Genomic DNA, 25121 nt, shown 5'->3' with positions numbered 1-25121 from the left:
TCTTCACTTTCTGAAAACAGGGGCCACATTTGGCACTTCTCCAGTCATCTGGCACTTCACCTGTTCTCCAAGAATTATTGAAGATTACAATAAGCAACTCTGAAATAGTTTCTGCCTCTCCCTTCAGCACTCCCGGGTGTAATTCATTTGGCCCTGGAGATTTGAACTCATTTAAGAGTAGCGAGGTGTGTCTAACCATCACTATACCTATTCTGGGATGCAAGCCCCTCCTGATATCATTTGTTCTACACTTCCCAGATTGAACCCAATCCCCCTTGTGGGAGAAGACCAAGACAAAATAGGAGTTGAGTAGTTTCCACCTTCTCTGCATCACCTGTTAAGGCTTCACCGTCTTCTCCAAGCAACAGACCTAACCCTTCCTTCTTGTTCTTGCTCCAAACATAACGAGAGAAGTCCTCCTTGTTTTTAGCATCTAATCTAAGTCTCAGCTCATTCTTGGACTTATAGCTTTTCTGACACTGCCATTACAAGTAAGAAGTATTCTAGTCTGCTCATTGTTGACTATATACATCTCCTATGCATGTCCTTTTAAAGGAAGGATGAGGGCCCATTTTCAGCCTGTATTCCCTCCTGGACAACCATCCAGGTGACATGTCAATGGTGGGAGGGGCCAATGGCAAAAGCAGGCAGAGCAACAAATGTAAATTTTACAGTAGGCTACTTTCTACCCACACCCACATATCCTCCATGCAGGTGAAAAAAGAGCCATTATTAGAATTCAATGATATATATACATATATAGAATCATAGAGTTGGAAGAAACCACAAGGGTCATCTGGTCCAACCCTATGCAATGCGGGAATCTTTTTGCCCAACATGGGGCTTGAACCCATGGCCCTGAGATTAAGAGTCTCATGCTCTACATGCTGAGCTATCTCCAGCCAGGCAAAAACACTGAAGGGTGTGTGAAGCTGAGCCAGTGAGGGGCATGGCCTGGGAGGAGGGTGAGTGGCTAGGGAAGTGGCCCAAAAAGCCTGTTTCCAAGTCTCAGCTCATCAGAGAGCTCCTTGTGCAGCCGCACTGGGCATGGAAACGGTTTGTAATTGTGCCTTCAGTATCTCTGTTTGTGGTGCTGCCCCAGCAGTTGCTTGCTTGGCTGTGACCTGTGATAGGTCCTTCTCTGTGGTGGTTCCCTGTTTGTGGAACGTCCTACTTAGCAAGATGCGCCAGTCTCCCTCCCTATTATCGATATCTTTCTACAGTAGTTAGTTGAACTCTGTTTTAGTTTTTTCTTAACGGTTTTTATTGTATATGTGTATGGTTGTTTTTATGTATTACAGCATATAAATATTTTTTTTTTCAAATAAATAATTAAATATTAGCTCTTAGGAGAAATTTAAGACATTCTAGTTTGCCCAGCCATTTGATGGCTAAAAGTTCTGTCCGTGGCAACCTTGAAATTATTGGATTGTGTTTAGTGATTGCTTTTAGGAGTTTTTAACTGTTTTTAGACATTTTAACTGCATTGTTTTAGTATGGACATGTTTACTGCCCTGGGCTCTTTTGGAGGAAGTTTCAGGTTATAAATTTAATAAATAAATAAATTTCACTTTTTAAAGTCTCCCATCATTCAACCTTCATTCTCCTTCAGAATTTCTAGCTATGAATTCGTACTCAACATTTCCTTGAACTCCTTTCAATCTGCTTCCCTGAAGTCTTATTATGCTTAGGTTCTCACATCTCTTCCTATCACAAATTCCAAGATGATACTGTCACTTTCCCCCAAGGTTCCTGCCACTTTCACTCCCTCAGCCTTATCGGTCAGGATAGCAGGACTCCTGAACCTTCCCCTCCACCTTCTGAGCTGTGAGGTTGTTAGCAGGACAAGTCAAACATTTATTGGATGTTCCACTTGGAACAGAGTTAGACCTCCAGCATATGTCAGAATAGCTGAAAGTCCTCATTACTACTATGACTTGCCTCTGCAAAAGTTGTATAATCTATTTCAGGGAAACATCATATATGTGTTCCAGCTGGCTAGGCAAGTCTAGAGCATAACAATATCACTTTTGTGTCTGTCTTCTATCCTTATCAAATTCTCTCAACAACTGGGTATGGACAAGAGAGAAAAAACCATTGCTCGCTTTGATGTCTGAATGGAATCAGTAATATAGCACATTCATATGGCTGCTACTTTAGGGGTCAGAGGAAGTGAATGAATCCGATTCCTGCAGTAAACATGGATAGGGTGGTTCAGCAGGTGCCAGTTCCTTAAAGGTAAAGGTAAAGGGACCCCTGACCGTTAGGTCGAGTCGTGACCGACTCTGGGGTTGCGGCGCTCATCTCGCTTTACTGGCCGAGGGAGCCGGCGTACAGCTTCCGGGTCATGTGACCAGCATGACTAAGCCACTTCTGGCGAACCAGAGCAGCGCACGGAAATGCCGTTTACCTTCCCGCCAGAGCGGTACCTATTTATCTACTAGCACTTTGATGTGCTTTCGAACTGCTAGGTTGGCAGGAGCAGGGACCGAGCAACGGGAGCTCACCCCGTTGCGGGGATTCGAACCGCCGACCTTCTGATCGGCAAGTCCTAGGCTCTGTGGTTTAACCCACAGCCAGTTCCTTAGCAGTCCATATACCTTAGACTCTAAGCCCTAGAGGCATTATTGCAGGCACCGACTCTACAATGCTAAGAATCACATTTGTTGCTCCACCCACTTCTGTCTGCGGACCTGCCCACCACTGGCTTACAGACTCTGGAAGGTTGCTCATGAAGGAATGTGAGCCTCAAACCGAAAAAGGTTCCCCATCCCTGCACAACACCAAGGTGTGCTCTCACAGGTAACTCTGACACGTCATAAAGGGTAGTTCCTGAGTCACACCCTAGAAACACCTTCATGTTCCATATTTTGTAACCCCCCCAACACATTTGACAGTAATGGGCTAGCAAGTCACACAACGGAGGTTAGATTACTGCAGTTATTCCTTTACTTCCCCTCCAAAACTCCAGCACAATAAACAGCAGTTAACACTTTCTTTACTTCTGACACCGATAAAATTGGCTGTGTCTTTGTAAAAAAAACCAACCTGTACTACCTGGTAATTACATTATTGCAGTTCAGTTATGTCAGTCTTCTTGAAAGACACATATTGTTGTTAATCTAATTCAATCTGGGAGGCTAAGGCATATGAAGGCAAGTGGAATTTTCGTCTGCTTCTCCAGGTTGTCAGCAGTCACTATCCGGAAACACACTGCATTATTCTGCTTTTTATAATGTAATTAGGAAGTTGCCCTGCATTATGACAGGCCGTGCGTGTTTCTGGAGAGCAAGGGTGGGGAAACTCAGATCTGGGAGCAAGCTGCACCCTCTCTGAGCCTCTTCTGAACTCTCCCCAGGCCTCACCCCTCACTGGCCCTCCTTGAATAGGTTTGCCTGGCTAGTATGTGTCATTGAACTCTGATAACACCTCTTGCTTGTCTGGATGAAGGATAAAGAGGGGTGTCCGAGTGAGTGTAGAAACCAGCTTATTGTATTAAGGGGAATGTTTGTGCCCATTGCTCTGCCTACTTGTGCCTCTGGTCCCAGCCAACACAAGCACATGGCCTTTGGAAGGCGGCTCAAAATGGAATGTGGTCCTCGGGCAGAAACCGTTACTCCACCTTTCCTGTGCTGGGAGAAAGGTCTTCTCTGTACACATCCCACACAGCACCTGAAGGGATTAATCAGCAGCAGTGCTGAGTGAGTCATTCGCCGCTATCCCCAAGGTCAGTACAGTACTGCATTTTGCACCACAGGGGAATACAGCAGCCATTCATTTGTATGGGATAAAGCAAAGAGATGCAACCTGAGGACATACTGGGTTGGTTATGGTAACGCTGACTTCATGCCCTTGCTCCCTATTCAGGATGCCCCAGACTCTGACTGAAATTCATTTACTTTTAATTAATTCACTGCTGTATCTACAGCAGTGACCAGAGGAGGAATGACTGCTGGGAGGACAGTGGAGAGAAAAAACACCATGGTGCACCTGTAGCAGCAAAACTGGACACCTTCATCTGCTATATCTGCAATAAAACACGTCTCTCATTTCATTCTCTCCTTGTCACAGCAGGCGCTGTAATTCTCCAACTGTTTGACTTCACCCCCAAAGGCGAACTCTTCCATTGTCACCCAAGAGAGACGGATGCCAGCAGCAGCAGCAGCAGCAGCAGCAGCAGCATCAACTACAACCTGCAACAGTGCTAATAAGAGTAGCTTTACAGACAGGGATTTGGGGAGGGTGGGGTTCAATTCAGTTCACATTTAAAGAAAAACTTACCTAAGACACATTTAAAGACAGACCTACACCGAAAACAATTCATAAACCAAAATGCAGCCAACATTAAAAATGTGTACAAATTTTGCAATGCTATACAATCCAGACACATAGTATGTACAAAAATGTACGTACTAGGCTAAAGTGTGCCTAAAAATGCATATGTGGGTGAAAACGGTGTTGAAATTCCTAATAAGAGGAGAAATTGCTTTGGAAAAATTAAGGGAAACGGTGGGACGCGGGTGGCGCTGTGGGTAAAAGCCTCAGCCCCTAGGGCTTGCCGATCGAAAGGTCGGCGGTTCGAATCCCCGCGGCGGGGTGCGCTCCCGTTGCTCGGTCCCAGCGCCTGCCAACCTAGCAGTTCGAAAGCACCCCCGGGTGCAAGTAGATAAATAGGGACCGCTTACTGGCGGGAAGGTAAACGGCGTTTCCGTGTGCTGCGCTGGCTCGCCAGATGCAGCTTTGTCACGCTGGCCACGTGACCCGGAAGTGTCTCCGGACAGCGCTGGCCCCCGGCCTATAGAGTGAGATGGGCGCACAACCCTAGAGTCTGTCAAGACTGGCCCGTACGGGCAGGGGTACCTTTACCTTTACCTTTTATATACAAAAACGGGATAAATTTGCACTAAAATGCAGATTAATTTTCATGAGGGCTTAAAAAAACAATCCACAAACTGATAGAGAAGTTCTGAACATTCAGAAAATCAGAAAGGGAGAGAAATCGAAATCAACATATTCATATGTCTCTATTTGAAGGTTATATGTTAAAAAAAAAAGTGGGGGGAGAGGCAGGAACCAGTGATTCATGCTTGCTCTTTCAGTGGTTCTGGTTTAATGTTCAAAACTCCATGAGTTGTACCTGCTTCTGAAGCGCACAAATTTTCTGAAAGAGAAGATGCTCCCCTTCCCCCATTTATTTCATAGACAGAAGCTCCTCCACCAAGTGGATAACTCATCACAAGTTTATCAGAGTCCAACAAAGGCATGGGCCCTATATCGTGGTTAAAATAATCTTCCCTGTGTTTTCGCCTAAACATTTTAACAAGTATCGCCAACCCTATCATCTATCTATCTGTCTATCTGAGATAGAAGGCTGATCGCCGAAGAATTGATGCTTTTGTATTATGGTGCTGGAGGAGACTCTTGAGAGTCCCATGGACTGCAAGAAGATCAAACGCATCCATTCTTAAGGAAATCCGACCTGAGTGCTCACTGGAAGGACAGATCGTGAAGCTGAGGCTCCAATACTTTGGCCACCTCATGAGAAGAGAAGACTCCCTGGAAAAGACCCTGATGTTGGGAAAGATGGAGGGCACAAGGAGAAGGGGACGACAGAGGATGAGATGGTTGGATAGTGTTCTCGAAGCTACAAACATGAGCCTGACCAAACTGCGGGAGGCGGTGGAAGACAGGAGTGCCTGGCGTGCTTTGGTCCATGGGGTCATGAAGAGTCGGACACGACTAAACAACATCTGAGATAGATAGATTTGGGGGGGGGGGAGGGAGGGAGAACAAACATTCTTCTCAAAGATGAAAAGTGTAAAATAGTGTATTTTAAAAGCAAATACCACCACTCCTTCTTTAAAGAAAGCTAGCCCAATTTTGGTCCTGTAGAGCAGATTTATTAGGCAATTTGGGACTGCGGCAGAGAGGGAATCCACAGAATTGCTTCCCTCTCTGTTCTGCTTTTGATTGCCTCTTTCGATGGAGTGTCCTGGATTCTGCTGGCGGAGAGGCTCTAGTACTGTGGAGGTCCCCACTCCATCTGCCATAACCCAGTTATGTAGCTTCTTCACAGTAATATCAGCACCTTAAATATATTTTCTTATCAACGGGACAATGGAAATGGATTTTCCGTGCCCTCATGGTAGCCAAGAGGAATTGGAAAAATAAAGGTATGATACCCTTCAATCAATGGACTGACAAGATGACATCACTCATACTTTATGAATGGACTGCTTACAGGCACAGACTCTGTACGGATAAATACGGTAACATTTGGAATGAGTGTATACAAAAAGTAGTAGACTATTAACATTTACGTAAGCATTAGGACAATAACACTATAACAATGTATACAAGAATGTATGGGAATATTGTATATCGCTTTTGCCTTTGTATGTGTGTGTGTATTTTCACTTTTATATGTATCTTTGCTGCTGTTTGTTCTGTATCACTTTGTTTCTTTTAACTGAAATCACCTTAATAAAACATAAATATTTTAAAAACTTAATTATTTTTTCATGGTGTAGTGATGTGCTTGGTACACACAGACGTCTCCCTGCCCCTTTGCAAGTAACAGCATTTTCTGAAACACAGCATAACTGTGCAAGATTCTGTTCCATACGGTACACACTATAAGCAATTGACCACTTTACATTAAAAATCAATCTATGATTAAAACAGATTGTCTGGGAAAGAAGGGGACGTGGAGAAAATAAAGGACCTTTCAGAATGAATTGGGTCTTGCCACTACTGAATTCTGCTCCAGAAATTCTAGCAGCTGTTCCAAAATTTGCCGTGCTTTTGCCAATGGTAAGTTATTACGGAACAAGCAAACTGTGCATATGTGAAAATGACTGTTTATATAGCTTTAAGCTACAAAAGCCATGGTGGAGTAAGGCAGCAAGCAAAGCACATGTGCCCAAAAGGACTCAGGATATCATTTATTTAACAATCTGATGTGTGGCTACAACCTGCTAAAACGTGAGCAGATATAATTCTGCCCACCCAAAACTGCAAGATTTGAAATTGGGACTGCAAAAGGCAGTTCCTCCCACTGTTTCCACTTCCGCAATCCATCGCAGTCCTAGCTTTGATCTTGCTGAGATGCATTTCTCCAAGAACTTCATTTGTTTTAAGCCTGGTTGTGAGATCGTCAAGCACCTCTATCCACAGAGGCCGTATTTAACTTTAATAGGGCTTTTGTTGATGAAGAGCTTTTAAGGTTGAACTGTTCATTATCCTTTACATGCTAGGGCAGAGCACAATGTGGAGAATGCATAAGGATGTCCCAAGTCAACAAGGGTTTTTAATGAGTGTCAATAAACAATGCTGGAATTTACTACTTATGAGCGTATATACTAATTCTGTTTGTCATCAAAATCACTAAGGTCTCTGTATCAACATGCTTAACAGCTGCCTGAACTGTAAAAATTAAACTGTGGAAGGTTATGCCCTCCTCCTATCACTTATTTATCTATTATACGTACGTACAACAACCTTCCCTACATACACTCCTAGGAACCAGTCGCTCATCCAGGCACTGACCGGGGACACAATTTGCTTAGCTTCAACTATCTTATGACATCACATTCTCCAGGATTGCTTGCTTAATTATTGTCTTGCTTAATTAATGGCTTAAGTGTGCAATGCTGGTGCTGGTTGCTGCCAAGCGGGGCTTAAGGGAGCTAGGGGGTCATTGTTGGGGCCGCTAGCCAAGGTAGAAGTGGGGGCAGAAAAACAGTTGCACAGGCTTCCTGGGCTCCCAGATGGAGCCTGATGCTGTCACATGACAGCAGTAGATACCCTGTGACGACTCAGCCCCTCCCTGCCCATTCTGGGGCCTTTTTACTGACTGCAGTCAGTAGTAACCAGCAGCAGTATTTAAAGGATTACAGTATTTCCATGGGATGAAAACAGTGTTCAAAAGCTCTGACGGATATCATTGACAAGTATTTCATTTGGGTTTCATGGGGATACTTAATGTCATCTGTACTTTCATATGATTTGTTCAATGACACTGGGCATGATCCACCCCAAAGAAAGCACCTTCAATTTCCTCTCTTTTCAGTAAGGGTGTTGAGTAGGGGCTTCCACTGAAATCAGTGCGATTCAAAAGCTCTTAGCTTTACCGTCATCTATGTTCTAGATTCAAGTCTTCCCACTCTCGTGATAATTATACATTCAAAACCACACCACAAATGCACATAAGAGAAGTAAAAGCACTCTTAAGGTAATCCTGAGATACAAACAAGTAAAAAAACACATAATTTTTTTTCAGGAAAACTTAAGAGGGGAAAGACCCCCCAAAACAGCCCAAAAATATATCAATGACAAAACTTGAGAAGGAAAACAACTGTCAGGTGGGATAGAAGAGCAGAACAGAGTGGCTGGAGCAGGATCACACACACACACACACACACACACACACACTAGAAAGAACCATCCTGTTGTCTGGACAGGTGACTTCCTGGTTCACATTGAGAAGATATTTTTAATTTTCCCCTAGGACAGAAGAGAGAGATTGCACAGAAAAACTAAAGAATGGAGAAACTAAAAAAAATGATACCATAGCTGGGACTGGGCACAATTCCTTCTACTCTGCCCCTCACCAAGAAACTGAAAAGACATAGCAATTATTTTCTAAATGGAAATTAGTGAGAATTTCCAATAGTGCCGCCTTCCAATAGCCATCACTAGCAAGAGATCTGTTACACTTTACAAATGATTTCCAGTTTAGCTGAACAGCAGTTTCCTGACCAAAGCACCCCCAAATCAAAGAGGTGTACTTCCGTTGGTGCAAATTCTTGTGTTAAGGCATTGTGCAGATCCAACCCTGAGACTTTCACATGGTTGGTATATAAACACTTCAGTCTGCATTTTCCTGATTCTCTGTTTCTTACACTGAAACAGTGCAAACTCTGACACATTAGGGCACTGCCATGTGAGAAGTCAACATCGCTTCTGCAAGAGCTCACAGAACAACACTAATGTGTTTTCTCCTTCCCCTCACAATTCTTTGGAACTAAGCCATAGTTATTTTAAATGCCTACAGGTTAATTCACACAATGCCTTTCCTGACCATGTGAACAATCCACATTCCCGTCAACCATGCATTTCTGCAAATAAATGTAATGTATGGTCCTGGATAGGGAAACATATGATCATTGCTATGATTCTGCCCTCTCTGGCAGCTGCAGTCACAGAAATTTCGACGAGCCATATTTATCATTAGACATTTACTTTTTCCCACATAAGTGCATAACAGGAGAAGACATTTGACTGCTTGTGTTGACAAAAAATATATATATGTATTTTTGAATCAGCCCATTGTTCCTTTAACAGCCATTTGGAGCAACTGTAGAAACGCTTTCTCATATTCCTAGGAAAAACTTAGGGATCAGCTCTTTTATTGAAACAAAACGCTGAAAATAAAACTGGGCTTTTGCTCAAACTGTACATGTAGGGGGAAAAACACAGACTGCTGTGTTAAAAACACAGTGTAAGGAACTTTCCGATGGTGAAATTTATACTGCTCTCTTTTTCTTTTGCTCTGTCTGCCCAGGGTTCTGTGCGGGAATTTCATAAATTGGTGCCTTTCATAGAATCATAGAGCTGGAATGGACCATTGCAGCAGCCAGCATCCCTTACCATAGACTGCCCCAGCCTCTGCTGAAATGCTCCCAGAGAATGAGTAAAGGGAAGTCCTCTCGTCTCCTGTGATTTTTCATTCCTACAAATGAGAGCCCAGCGCCTCCTGTGGCAGACTTTGTTCCAGCGTCAAACCACTCTTACTATTAAGGAGGCCACAATTCTGCTTTGCATGCAGAAGGTCCCAGATTCAAGCCTCTGGATATCCAGGGAGGGCTCAGAGAAGACCCTGCTTATGTCTTTGCTGCTTGGCATCTCGTTGGCCATTATGGGGAAAAGGATGCTGGAATAAATGGACCTTTGGACTGAACAGCAAGGCTGGTTTCAGGTTAGAATCAGTTTTCTAGCATTAGAAGAACTCAAAGTCTGATAGGCAAGAAGTTGTGGTCTGTGTGGGGCTCCTGAATTTGGGCTGTAATTAATAATTTCTTTTTTCAGGGTTGTTGTTTTTTTGGTCCCAGAATAAATGAGTTTTAGAAATAGCTTCCCCACATCAAGCCCTACCCATCAAAACTCTTTGACTGTAAGTCAGAATATGCACATTTATCCAATCTGGTTTTCTCCTAGTGCTTTCCCCACCTGTTACTTCAAAGCCATTTTATCCCACCTTCTGTTTACTTCTTTGTTTCCTTCTGGTTTAGTTACATAGGCAACTCTAGCCGACCATATTGGTGAATAAGATGACATCATTACTCAGTATGACCAATGAGATATGGAATTGACAATGTTAAGTGAGGGCAAATGAAGTCAGCTGAGAATGAGGGTACTGATTCAGTGATTTGGCTACATGAGGAAATGAACCCAAATGAGAGACAGATTGACAGACAGTAATACAAATCAAGAGGCAGACAGTCACAAAGGAATTGCCAAGAAATAGTTGAAGGGGGAGCAGTGCTGAAAATGTCTGCAAAATACAGTTAAGGGGCTAACCAAACTCAGAACAAGCCTGCTATACTTGGCCCTGAAAATAACACTTAAATTAACAATATTGACTTAATTCCTTAATTGAACATTATGTACCTTAATTAGACACCTAAGTTATGTTTTCTGCTTTCTGCAGATTTAAACTTGCTTTTTTAAAAAGGCCAATAGCTGAATTTCTAAGATGTGAAAACTCAGGACTGTATTTCAAGTTACCTAAAGTAAACTCATTCTAAATGACAAATAGCTCACAATTTTTAAATTGTAGTACAGTAAACCACATTTCACATCATCAGAATATATATATACATAAAATGCTGTGACTAATTTGTCATTTTATATGTTTAAACTTACCATGCATTTTCATTAATTCTATACACAACTCTCAAAAGATGTAAACATGATATCATAAAGTCAGAAAGATTAAAAGCATGGGGCACAATCCATTCAACATCAAGCGCTATTGTGTTCCACTGATTTCAGCTGTGAAGTTAAGCATGTGCTTAATTTTCCCCCCTTTTCAAATGAATAAGAACAAGTTTAGTTGGAGAGTATGCAATAGCAGCACTTACTGGCACAGGCTCAAAAACTGGATTTGTCCAACATGTGCCATTTCTATTGAATGGAAGGGTAGACGGCACAACTTCACAAGTTCCACACCTATTAATGGAGGGGTAGCAGCTATTATCTACTACAAGTGTCATCTTCACATGCATTTAGGAACATGGGAAGCGGCCTTATATAGGTAGTCAGACCATTGGTCCAGCTAGGTCAGTACTATCTACCCTGACTAGCAGTAGCTCCCCAGAGTTCCAGACAGGGTTTTCTCTCACTTCTAGCTGGAAAAGCTGAGAACAGAAGCAGGGACTTTCTTCAACCACTGAGCTACAGCCCTTCCCCACATTTGCTACATGGCCATTGGATAGTGCATAGAAAGCAATACTTGGTTCTTTCAACGAAATCTCTAAGAGGAGATTTTTCTCCCAGTTTGATCGATACTGGATTTGAATATATATATATATGCAGTTGTTTTAACTGTTTTGAGACATTATTCCAAAGAATTTGTAAAAATTGTATTGTGAAATCATTTCCAGGAAGCGATTCATAAATGAATTAAATAACCACTAGGTTCAAAATTGGGAAACGAGTACGACAAGGCTGTATATTGTCTCCCTGATTATTTAACTTATATGCAGAATTCATCATGTGAAAGGCTGGGCTGGATGAATCCCAAGCCGGAATTAAGATCGCCGGCAGAAATATCAACAACCTCAGATATGTAGATGACACAACCTTGATGGCAGAAAGTGAGGAGGAATTAAAGAACCTTTTAATGAGGGTGAAAGAGGAGAGCGCAAAATATGGTCTGAAGCTCAACATCAAAAAAATGAAGATCATGGCCACTGGTCCCACCAGCTCCTGGCAAATAGAAGGGGAAGAAATGGAGGCAGTGAGAGATTTTACTTTCTTGGGCTCCATGATCACTGCAGATGGCGACAGGAGTTACGAAATTAAAAGACGCCTGCTCCTTGGGAGAAAGGCGATGGCAAACCTAGACAGCATCTTAAAAAGCAGAGACATCACCTTACCAACAAAGGTCCGTATAGTTAAAGTCATGGTTTTCCTAGTAGTGATGTATGGAAGTGAAAGCTGGACCATAAAGAAGGCTGATCGCCGAAGAATTGATGCTTTTGAATTATGGTGCTGGAGAAGACTCTTGAGAGTCCCATGGACTGCAAGAAGATCAAACGTATCCATTCTTCAGGAAATCAGCCCTGAGTGCTCACTGGAAGGACAGATCGTGAAGCTGAGGCTCCAATACTTTGGCCACCTCATGAGAAGAGAAGACTCCCTGGAAAAGACCCGGATGTTGGGAAAGATGGAGGGCACAAGAAGAAGGGGATGACAGAGGACGAGATGGTTGGACAGTGTTCTCGAAGCTACAAACATGAGTCTGACCAAACTGTGGGAGGCAGTGGAAGACAGAAGTGCCTGGCATGCTCTGGTCCATGGGGTCACGAAGAGTTGGACATGACTAAACGACTAAACAACAACAAAACCCTATCTTGTGCCACCCTAATTCAATCTTGGCATCTCTTGCTATTTCTCCTCTTACTGATTTCTCCTCTTACTGATTTTCCTGAGAACTCATACATAGGCCACAAAAAAAGTCAACATGAATTATGAACTGCAGATGCTGAAAGTGCTCCATTTAGTCATGACTCTTTGATCACTGAGACCGTAATCATAGGTAGCAAAGTAATTTTACAAACATTATAGATTACGGCTATGACATAACTAATCATCAGCATCAGCATCATGACTATCATCTATACCACACTTCCGCAAAAGCCTGTAAGCACAATCTCCAATATTAAACAGGGCATCATAAGGACATTACTAACCAAAAGGACATGTGAAAACATTTCTCCAGTATAACATGTTAAAATAAAGATACCCAGCTACTTAAAACGCAGAGTTTGATGTCGTCAGAGTGCCCCATCTTCCCTGGCCATGTTGGTTGGGACTAATGGGAGCTGTAGTTCAGCAGCATCTGGACAACCAAAGGTTGCTATAAGCAAAGAGTTTGCCCAACATACAGGTGATGGTTTGATGTTATCTATCTGAATATATGTTTTAGTTATGCTTGCAAACAATTGATGCAGGTGTTATCCATATTACTTAATGTAAAAGCAACCATTGAGGGAAAAGGCAACCTAAAAACCAATAATCAATAATATGCAAAGCTGCCTATCCACAATTCTGGTAGATTGTCAAACACTGTAAAGGTACTTGGGATGTTAAGATGATTTTGGCTGAGTATCCTGTAACAGCAACATAGGAAGCTGCCTTACAGAGTCAGGTCATTGATCCATCCAGCTCAGTTTATACCAGAACTTGTCAACCTGGTCCCTTCCATGTCTTAGATTACAAGTCCCATCAGCCCAGAGCTGATGAGAGCTGGTGTTCAAAACATCTCTAGATCATCTCTAGAACATCAGGCTGGTAAAAGCTGGTCTACAGTGACTGGCAACAGCTGCCCAAGGTTTCAGATGGGGATTACTCCTGGCCCTCTCTCGAGATGTTAAGGGTTGAACCTTGATCTTCTGTCAGCAGAGCAGATGCTCTATCACTGAGCTACAACCATTCCCCAGAATGTTGTTCACTACAATAGTATAATAGTGTTACCTGTAGAAATTCCGCTTGATATATTTATTTGTATGTCCCATGAAGAATGTAAGATAATCAATAATCTATCTTCTCAGGCACAATCCTGAAGTGCACATATTTTCAGAATATTTTTGAAGAAAAGTAGGAATAGCAATAACGTCTATATGAATGCAATGCCAGCTTCATGGAGAAGGATGAATGCTTTCTTTTAGCACCCATGTGCGTATTCATGCTGAAATGTTTCCAGAGTATGAAATAAATGTAAACATTTGCAATAAAGTTCACCCAGCACAAAACAAATATTTATATCAATAAACCAAGCAAGCACATTAAACCAAGCAAGTAATCAATAGGCAGAATTTCACCAACAATGGTGGAGTTGGAGAAGAGAGAAAACCGATGCAATAAGCTCCCTGGCAGGCTACAAACTCAAACCTATGCAAGCTTCAAGCAAAGCTAAAGGCATCAATATAAATTGGAGCAGACTTCTGAGTAACTGATGTCACCTTGAGAGATTCTGTTTGCTCCAGAAGAAATCAAGTTGTACCACAAAGGGTCAAAACTTTAATTGCTCCTCAAGGGCACTCAGATGCTAAAGATGCATCCAGACTCTTCCACCCATATCTGAACACCTGTGCCTTTAAATCATCCATAAAACACCAACAAAAGATAAAGCAACTTGTAGCTATGCTTACTCCATAGAGAAAACAAATAAGGAGAGCAGGAGGTACAAAAATCCATTTGTTCCATTTTCTAACGTTTGTTGTCTGCCCTTCCTCTCAGAGTGCTCATCCTAATAATCCTCAAAGGTTGAGCACAAAGCTGTAATTCAAGACAAGCATCTAAACTTGACCCAGCAAAAGTTTGGCCTTCAAAGTTAAAAACCACCACATTAAAAATAGCCATCAATACCACTAACTTAGCTTCATTGGTGCAAATAACTCTGGTTCAGCAGTCACTGCTTAAAAATCTGGTGTTACAAAGGGCCTTTAAGCAGCACTAACGCGTATGAAGTCAGCATTGCTGGAGATAATTAATATACATTTCTTTATTCAGGCAATAGATATGATCTGGTGATTTGACTTCTGGAATTGCAGTTACATATTTCCCAAAGCCAACTAGGGAATGGTTCTTGGCGGAGCCTGACCAAGATCTACTGTGGGATACATGGTTTCCTGAATTGCAACCATTGTGTTTAATATTAGTTGTCACCTCTGCCACATATTATTTTTCCAAAGAAAGTATAATTTGTATGTCTTACAGACCAGAGAGACTAGTAACATCATCAACTACCTTCAAAATATTACAGGCATTAACATACCACTCATACATTTTATTACAAACACGTTATCAATATGGGAGTTCTAGGAAAAGAGGCTCCAAACTTCCAGTTGGGATTAATCACCATTACGACTTTAACATTAATTTGAATTAGCTAATTAATCCATTGAATTGGTTAATTAATCAATTAATTGGCTGCAAACAAGTCTGCTAATTGTCTGAATAATCTTTATCTGGAGGGTGAGCATTATTTTTAAAAAGAGGGAATCTTCTAGGACATTCTATATTGCTCAAGTCAAGACTGTATTATGGAACATCTGCTGCCACTTCTTTGTGGTGTCTAAAACAGCTATCAGAACATAAGATGCCCCACAGGTAAACCCAATATCGGAACCGATTAAAATCTCAGGCATGTTATGTGTCAAACTCTAACAAATGGGTTTTATTATTTCCAGACTTGTTCCGTTGGTAGCCTTGATGGTTGCTAGCTGTTGCTAGCTACACAATATCAAGTTCGGTGTACCTGTACATTATGAGATTAAATTTGCTTTATTTAGATTGGGGAAGGGCTGTAGCTTTGAGGTAGAGCACTTGTTTTCCATGTAGAAGATCCCAACTTCAATTTCCAACATCTCCAGGTAGGTCTGGGAGCATTCCCTTTCTGAAGCCCCGGAGAGCTATGGCCAGCCGGTGTTTTTCAACCTTGGATCTTCTAGTATTGAGGGACTGCAATTCCCATCACCCCCAGCCCACCTTAGCCAATGGTCAAGGGAGATGGTAGCTCAACCACATCTGGGAACACTGGTATAGACAATAGTGAGCTAGATGGTGTCAACAACTGGTATGAATCAAAATAAAGCAACTCCCTATGGGTTGTATCCCATAGAGTAGACCCACCAAAATGAATGGACTGACTAACAGACCCTTCAGTTTCAATGGGTCAACTGAGTAGAACTTAGTTAGATACAACCCTGTGTCATCTGAGGTAGAGGTTTGGTGGCACTTTGGATGGAGAGGCTTTGGTACAAAGTGTAGTCCAGCCATTAAAATTCTGTCATGGAGTGAGATCCAAAGATGGTCATCCAGAGTTTCCATTGGGTTGCCCATGCCCCAATTCAACACCTCCGACCTCTGACCAACCAGATAGTTGGCGTGCTACTTTCTGCACTTACATCCTCTAGTCCAAAATCATGGGACAAACACAGGCAGCATCCTCTAATCCACATGGAACAACCTAATAGGATCTACTCAAGTTAACATGGTGGGGAGAGGGCAAATCCCTCTCTCCTTTTGCACTTCAATGCTGTATGATAAACTAGTAAACCGGCACAGAATCAGTGACACTTTCTTCAGAAGACTTGATCAAAGCAATTCACTTGAAGACCTCCAGGTTAACCCAATCCAGGAGCACCTGCCTCCCCAAAGACCTCCTCTCTCAAGACCCCACCAAACTTTGACAGCCCACCTCCCAAGCCCAGCATCCTTGAGTGCACCTCCCCCCCAATATCTCCCAGCATGCACTGGTGTCCACCAGAGGTTCCAGCTCCTCCTCACCAAGCCCCTCCCCCGTGGCTTACATCCGCCCCCTGGGGGCAAGCCTGGGAAGCCCCCGAGAGAAAGAAAAACAGGCAGCGCCTCCCTCTTTGCCAAGACTTTGCGCCGCCGCATGCCGGGGCGCAACCCTCTCTCCTCTCTCCTTCCTGTTACCGGGTTGGGTTCCGAGGGCGGTGGAGGAGGAGGAGCAGTCCAGAGGACTTTACCTGGACTTTCCGCCCCGGGGGCTGTCCGGCTGGGGTGCCCCCTCCCCCTGGCCCGCTAACTCTCCTCTAAGGCCTACTCAGCTCATACCCCGTGGAAAGTGGCGGGGGGGGGGTCTCGAAAGAGAAAGCAGGGAGGGAGCGCTTCATCCATCCCTCCCGCCAGCAGCAGCAGTAGATCTGCCACCCCCCTCCGCCTCCTCTCCACCTTGGCCATTTCCTCTCAGTTCCTCCAGGAACTCCAGAGGGGGAGAAGGAGACCCCCCGGCGCCCCCCGAGAGAAAGACCCCGCGCGGAAAAGACGCCTTGGCCAAACAAGCCCCCGCAGCCTCCTTGGCCGGGGCGTCCCTCCTTCTCTCCCTCCCTCCCTCCTTCCTTCCTCCTTTCCTTCCTTCTCTTCCTCCCTGCCTGCTTGCCTGCCCGCCTCCTTTCGCCGGCTGCCCTCCGGCCAAGCCCCGGACCACCGCTCCGGCGCCGTACCTCGTAAAGGTCCCCCGAAGCCATGCTGGGCTGCGGGACTCGGGCGCCTCGCTCTCTCGCCGGGCTCCTGAGCTGCTCTCCCTCCGTGTGTGTGTGTTTTCTCTCTCCACCACTCGCTCTCCGAGCGGAGCGAAAAAACTGTGCTGTGCAGAATGACAGGCTGTGTGCGCAGAATCGGAGGCGAGGGGAGACGGCGAGAGGCAGGCGGGCGGCAGGCGGGCGGGCGGGCTGGCGTAACCAGCAAGAGCGGCGGCGGCAGCGGCAGCAGCAGTGGCAGCCGTGGAGCGGCAAGAGAGCGGCGCTCTGCATGCGTGTGAAGGAGTCGTGTGTGTGTGTGTGTGTGTGTGTGCTTGCGCGCGGGTGTCTCTGCGCCTTCAGGAACTCCCCCCCCCCCCCACTACCCACCCTAGTGAAGCGGCACAAGGGCGGGGAGGACAAAAAAGGGAAGGCTCCGCATGGCAAACCCCCCAACGAGCAAAAGTCCCTGCACCTTTTGCCGCAGCAGCTGCACACACGCTTGCCCGTTCCTCCAAAGGGACCCGCCAGAGGTCCTGGCTGACCAAGGGGAAAGGGCTCACAGGGTAGAGCATCTGCTTTGCACGCAGGTTCCATCCCCAACCTCGGCCGAAACCCTGGAGAGCCACTCTGCCCGTCACTGTTAGGCCATCTGAGCCAGAGGCCTGACTGTGTCATGTGACTTCCTACCTTCCAAAAGGAGGACATCGCCATCATCTTAAGGACCAACTCAGATCAGATTTGTCTGGGGGGTTCGGGTTTTGACAGGTTCTTTGGTTTCCTCTCCTTCCAGTTGCCTTCCAGTCTCAAATTCAACCTGTCCCAAAGACATCCCATCCACCTGCTTATAGATGCAAGGGGTAGGGTGGGAGTAGAAACATCTTTTGGCAGCTTGGATGGGCCTCAGTAGACCAGCCATATACACAACACAACCTGCGACCCCAAGCGCATGTTGATCACTGTAATGTGTCACAATAAACCGCGGTTGACGGATTGCTGTGAATGTGCTGATCACTTCCCCTGTTGCTTGCCGCTAGTGAGCACAACCAACTACAGTCTTTAGTGTTACATCCAAACTGGAGATTGCAGTTGGTTTCACTAAAACAAGCCACAAACAGAAAGCCAAGATCAGGGTTGGTTCAGAGCGAAACAAGTCACACTTTCCAGTTCAGAGGTAATGCTATGCCAAGCATCATGTTGTTTCCCACTTACTCCCTAGTAGGAAACAGTGAAATTAATCCGCATTTTCACAGTAAAGCATTAGCCCTCTGATCTTCCCTGTTGATTAAGCACCTATGCCATAATACATTTAAGATGCCACAAGACCTTCTTTTTTTTTACTGCAACAGGCTAACATGGCTACCACTCTAGACAGTTTTCCAATAGAATACATCACCAACATTTTCTATAGCAGCTTTGTTGAGTCTTCACAACTACCTTCCTATCATTTCATGACTGCAACATTAAAGGTAAAGGTAAAGGTACCCCTGCCCGTACGGGCCAGTCTTGCCAGACTCTGGGGTTGTGCGCCCATCTCACTCAAGAGGCCGGGGGCCAGCGCTGTCCAAAGACACTTCCGGGTCATGTGGCGAGCGTGACATTGCTGCTCTGGCGAGCCAGAGCCGCACACAGAAACGCCGTTTACCTTCCCGCTAGAAAGCGGTCCCTATTTATCTACTTGCACCCGGGGGTGCTTTCGAACTGCTAGCTTGGCAGGCGCTGGGACCGAGCAACGGGAGCGCACCCCGCCGCGGGATTCGAACCGCCGACCTTTCGATCGGCAAGCCCTAGGCGCTGAGGCTTTTACCCACAGCGCCACCCGTGTCCCCGACTGCAACATTAGGTGATGGCAAGTTGCACGTGTGACTGAGTCATTGCCAATCAAATACCACAGGGGACAGAAATTTCATGCCACCTCATATCAGCACTGATGCTTTCCAGTGAAAGCAGTTCATGTATTTGGACATGCATTCATCAAGTAATGAGACATGGGGTGAAGACATCTCAACTTACCAAGTGGTAAATGTGTGGGGAAGTTTGTTTCTTAAACATGTACCAGAGATGAATGCAGCCGTGCAGACTGTGGTTGTCTCTGTACTTTTCTGTGGTTGCTCTTGCTCCCCTCCTAGTTATTGGCTTATTCTGTTGCTAGGGGATGAAAACTCATTCTTCCACCATAGCTTAGTGGAAGAGCCACCTGTCCTGGAGGCAGAAAGTCCCAAGCATCTCCTGTTAGGGTTGGGAGAGAACCCCTGCCTGAAAGCTTTGAGAGCTTCTGCCACTCGACAAAATATTTAGTTATGGGACCAGTGATATGATTCAGCATCTTCATACCTGGATCTTTATTTAGGGATGTAGATTGTTGGTATGTCTTCTCACAGTCTCAAAAGTTTACCCATTCTGATAATGGTGTTGTGTCAAAATCTATAAAATATTTCCCACTCTTCCCTTTCTCCTTGTGGAAAAAATAAATAAAAATAAGGTTGTGTTGCTTTTAAGCCTGTAAAGTCCACCTACTGTGTCACTTTCAAGTGTTGGAAAGCATCTTGCATGCAATTTCATTCCTTAAAAACATGATCAATCATATATGCACTCCACTGGTGATTGGAGCGCATTGTGACCAAAAGGGCAGAAGGGAGGGAGGCCAACAGTAGGTAGAGCCTGAGCCAATGACAGACAAGTTAAGGATAATGATTTAAGTTCCTGAAATGTGAAGATTTATTTATATTAAATTACTGTGTACTTTAAACATAGGGTCGTCCCCCCCCCCCCAGGCAGTGGCTCTCATATGATTGGCTGACTGTTGAGTCACATGAGAGAGGCATTCCATTCTATTGTGACTATTATTCCAGTAACTGTTGTTTTTGTCTGCTTTCTCTTCTCTCTATGTGTGTGAGGGAGAATGGTTCCTAAGAGAGGCTGCTCAGGATACTGCTGAGGATGGTATGGTGTCAATGTGATCTGTCTGATGTGAAACAGATAGCGGAAGATCTCTAAACATTAATAGGGAGAAACCTGTGCAGGAGCTCTCAGTAAGCCCTGAGTTAGGTAAAACTTTGGTACAAGTCTCAACACAATTTTGTTTGTAAGTCTAAGTAAATAGACTTCAGACTACAATTCAACTGAGAACGTACCCATGTTTGAATAAGCATGAGATTGTAAATATATTCTTCTTAGTTATATGTTTATGAAAGTAAAGTTCTTTTGAATATAAAGAGTCTGGACATTGTATAGTCTTTACAAAGAAATCAATCACCTAGAAGAGTTATTTAGCTTCCTAGCTGTAAGCTACTCTGCTACTTTGCATATCTTCAAAATTTATTTTATATAGATAACACCATTTGCCCTGGTCGACCAGCCTTTCACTGATACACATACATCACCCAGCTCACTCAGCACACATGGAACCATAATGTTAGAGATATGACTATGGTTTACTGTTTTAAAAAATCCAGCTCTCAGAACATAGTGTAGTACTCTGATCATTAAGGAACAAGTTTAGAACATTGCCTTCTTAGATACTGGAGCAAGATTCTCCTTGTACTTTTCAGTTCCTTTCAGTTTCTCAACCAGTATGTTCCCATAATGAGCACTCCCTTCCCTTCATACACAAAGTGAGTAGGACTTTTATTTTCAAGGGGCAGAGTCCTTTTCGTGGTAGCACCCAGACTTTGGAATTCCCTTCTTGGGCTGACCTGTGAGGCTTCATGTCTTCCCATGTTCAAATGAATTTTGAAAACTCACATATTCAAATAGAATATTAATGTTTGTCCTCTGCTGTTTTAGTATAAATATTTTATTAAGTTTTATAGTGTAATTACAGGACTGCTGACTGCATTTTCATTATGTTTCAGATAGTTTAAATTGCTTACTGAACTGTGGCTGCTTGCTTTGCTTTGTAAGGCAGATGTAGTTGAGTTGTAGCCAGTGTTAGTCACAGTCAAGGGTGGATCCATAGATATTAATGCATTTAAGGTAGTCATGTCCATTAAATCCAGTGGGTGTACTCTGGGTATGACTAACATTGGATGCCATCCTTTAAATATAAATGTTGAACGAAAAGTGTTTTATAAATTGGAGTAATAACGATGTGTTGTTGTTGTTGTTAAACTTTATATCCCACTCTTTATCTCAAAGATGTCCAGGAGAGCAAACAAGCAAGCAAGCAAGCAAGCAATGAAATGATTTAAACACCTAAAAACAGTTCTAATACTCAAGGTTTGTTGGAAAAGAAAGGCCTTCAGTAGGCAGTGAAGAGACAACAAAGACTGTAAAGTAAAGGTAAAGGGACCCCTGACCATTAGGTCCAGTCGTGACCAACTCTGGGGTTGCGGCGCTCATCTCGCTTTATTGGCCGAGGGAGCCAGGGTACAGCTTCTGGGTCATGTGGTCAGCATGACTAAGCCGCTTCTGGCGAATCAGAGCAGTGCACGGAAATGCCGTTTACCTTCCCGCCGGAGCAGTACCCATTTATCTACTTGCACTTTGGCGTGCTTTTGAACTGCTAGGTTGGCTGGAGCAGGGACCGAGCAATGGGAGCTCACCCCGTTGCGGGGATTCGAACCGCCAACCTTCTGATCGGCAAGTCCTAGGCTCTGTGGTTTAACCCACAGCGCCAGCCGCATCCCAACAAAGACTGTACCTGTCTATTATTCAAGGGGGGGGGGATTCCAAAGGGTAGTTGTGAAGACACAAAACTCATTAAACAACAGAACAATCCTATGCACGTCTAGTCCGATGTAAACCCTATTGGTTCCAGTGGAAGGGAGCAAGGTAAAATAAAGATAGGTCTTTCCTACAAGACATTTCCAGTATTTTCTATCTCCTCTCCTGAGATGAGGATGATTTGGATGCTGTGGATTGGGGTCTGTGGCTTTCTAGCCATAGGATTGCTTACCCAACATTGCCACCTTAATTAAGTTGAGTGAAGGGAACTGGTTTTGCCTAATCCTGCTCATTTCCATCTCTTCTCAACTCCTCTAAATTCGCATTAGTGCAATATGACATACTGAAAGTAGAAGCCTTGACAGGTGCCAAGGCTGTGCTGGGTTAAGGCTAACCCTGTGCTTTGTGCTGTTAAGAATATAACCTGACATTCTTTATATTTTGTCTCTGAACAGACCAAGTCTTTAGTTAAAACAAGAAACTTGAGAAACTCACAAGTGAAACTCACAAGTATCTATACTCATGTGGATAGGAAATGTTTGTTCTGCATGAACTGCACAGATTTGTAAATCTTTTGCTGTGCAGTACTTGATAATACTATCAATAATGCAAATGGCACCATGCATTTTATTTTATTTTTAAGCTTACCATCTCTCAAAATTGTGGTCTCTATTAGAAGAGCAGAATTTACCAAGCATTCTGTATAGGCAACCGAACACTGAAAAGTTATTAGAGTTGTTTTATTGCTAAGAGCTGAGTAAACACCTTTAATTCTTATTGCTCTGTTTTCCACTCCAGTATGCCTTTTATTTATTTAATCATAAAACTATGGTTCAATAGCTATTTTGTCTTGGCTGTTGCTGGAGCCACGATCCAATAAATTAATCCAGGACACATCTGGGGACAGATATTTAGAAATGTGTTGGGATGTGTTTGACGTTATGGATCATCCAGCAGCCAGAAAATTGGGACTCCATGACCCCCGCTCAATACGTACTTTCTTTTCCTCCCTCCCTTATTTTTCAAATTTAAATTACACAGAAGAAAGAAAGAAAACCAAGCAAAAACAAGAAGATAAATTATACAATCTTATATTGCCAGTTTGCAGTAACACAGTCCTCATTCTGAGCATTGCAGTGCAAAACAAATGGATTGCATTTCTCATAAAACCTATCCATAGATCATCCTGCTACTCTAACTTGAACATAAAGAGATCAGCTCGTTCATTACAGCTCTGTGAAATAGTTTGGCTAAACATTCCTCCCAACTCTATTTCCCCCAGTGTTTTGTTGGTGACATCCCTGAAGACATATTAGAGTGGTGCATCTTAGGGTCCCTCCACACACCCTTTTTATTCATTATGATTTGGGCTTATGATGGTGTCAGGTGGCTAGACACGATCCTGCTTGCAACACTCTTTGGCTCTGCAAAGGTTCCAGGGCAGGCAAACTGCTTTGCTTCCGGTCATTGCATGCCCTGTAACCGCCTGCTCAAATCCCGTATCCTTTTCTATCACAAATGTTCCGGTTTATTTTTTGTCTCGTGTTTGTTGTGCTATGGTATAAGAGTGCCCCTCCCGATGGCAATAAGGCAGTAACATTGGGGAAGCATCACAGAACAGCTAATAAAATAGAATGATGTGTGTATGGTCCAGTATAAATTCATCACTGGTGCACTATTATTGTGTCAATGACATGTGGCAGAATACACCTAAGAACTAATAAGCAGCGCTCTGGAGGGGCCCTTAAATTGTGGCGCCTAGTGCACATTCAGGTGATCCCTTCCCCCCCTTGACCTTGGTGACCTTGGGCCAGTCACTGCCTCTCAGCCCAACCTGCCTCACAGGGTGGTTGTGGGGATTAAATGAAGAGGGGAAGAACAATGTGTGGTGCCTTGAGCTCCTTGGAGGAAAAGTTGGGATATAAATGCCATAAGTAAGTAAGTAAAGTAAGTAAGTAAATACTTCTCATAATTTCTTCAGCCATCTTTATAAGTTAACCTTGATGAGTAGACAATGGGCACATCCAATCTGTTAGTATTTTACAAGAAGGATTCAAGTGCATCCCAGAAAATTTAGGTTTGCTCCATAAAGTAGATTTAAAGCACTCGGTCCCTGTAGGGCAACAAATGCACTTCAAAAAGAATCAGAGTTTGTGCAGCAAGGACAATGATGGGGAAATGCACTGAAAAGTAGGGTGAACAAATTAATAATGGGAAGATGCTTGAGCACCCTAGGCAGGATGAATGCCCATTGCCGTATAACGTGCTGACAAATTGGAACAAATGCTCAGTGTTTGTGACTGTACGAGTTGTTGACCCACTGTTTATGTCTTGGAATACTGCCGTATTGCCTCTTTTGTTCAAATTTCTTCCGATATTTTTATGGACATCTTTCATCTCCTTACCTTCTACCTGACCGTGCTCAGTTGGTTCCCCCACCTTTTGTTGAATTTGTAGGAATACCCTGCTAGTCTTGTTTGTTATCGATTTAATAGAATAATAATAAATCAATTATTAAAAGACCACTGGTGACTCAGAGGCATATTAATTATCAAGCAAATCAGGATAAAGGCTCAGTAAACAGGTTACATAATAGAGCCCTGCATACATGGAGGGAGAAAGGGACTATGTCTGTTAGCCCTGCCCCTGATTTCACACATCCCACTGGATTCATCTCACAGAGTCACTAAAAGGCTTAGGTGCTCAATGTGATGAAAACCTGGATCTTGACACCCCATAGATTTCTCCCAGATATTAGCTGCTGTGGCAATCAGACAGTAGGTTAAATGCAAAGTTGCCCTCCTACATATGGTAGGATTTTTCCAGTAGGACTCCATCTCCCTTCAGTCCCAGCCAGCATGGTCTATGGACAGCACTGGGGGTGGGGGTGGGGGTGCAGTCAACATCTGGAGGGACACAAGTTCTCCATCTCTGCTCTAGAGAGCATTAATGGAATTGACAAGTGATCCAGTTTACCACATCCTCAAAAATTTGACCCAGTCCAACTTAGTACGCTAAGCACTATACCACTTCTGCTCTTATGACTGATATTAGGAGCCATAGTTTCCAGATAAGAAGTTATGACTCAGGCAGGAGATGGCTCTTTTTTGAAACCAATCAATGTGAGTTTTCTAGCAGAGTGCCACAGCAGAGGATCATACGCTTTGACAATGCATATTT

The 25121-nt window shown here is 43.8% G+C and overlaps 1 protein-coding gene across 1 annotated transcript in view; it reads right to left on the bottom strand.

Annotated features, from left to right (window-relative positions):
• The window catches only part of CDYL2 (chromodomain Y like 2), a 66277-nt gene extending 48785 nt beyond the window's left edge, over positions 1 to 17492 (bottom strand). The window contains exon 1 of the mRNA XM_028739620.2: positions 17262 to 17492. Within this exon, the coding sequence (XP_028595453.2) occupies positions 17262 to 17285 (24 nt within the window). The 5' untranslated portion in view covers positions 17286 to 17492. The remainder of the gene's footprint in view (positions 1 to 17261) is intronic.
• Positions 17493 to 25121: the final 7629 nt, after the last annotated feature.

The sequence above is a fragment of the Podarcis muralis genome, chromosome 7 (assembly GCF_964188315.1).
Source record: "Podarcis muralis chromosome 7, rPodMur119.hap1.1, whole genome shotgun sequence".
Lineage (NCBI taxonomy): Eukaryota > Metazoa > Chordata > Lepidosauria > Squamata > Lacertidae > Podarcis > Podarcis muralis.
This window is presented reverse-complemented; position numbering and strand designations above follow the sequence as displayed.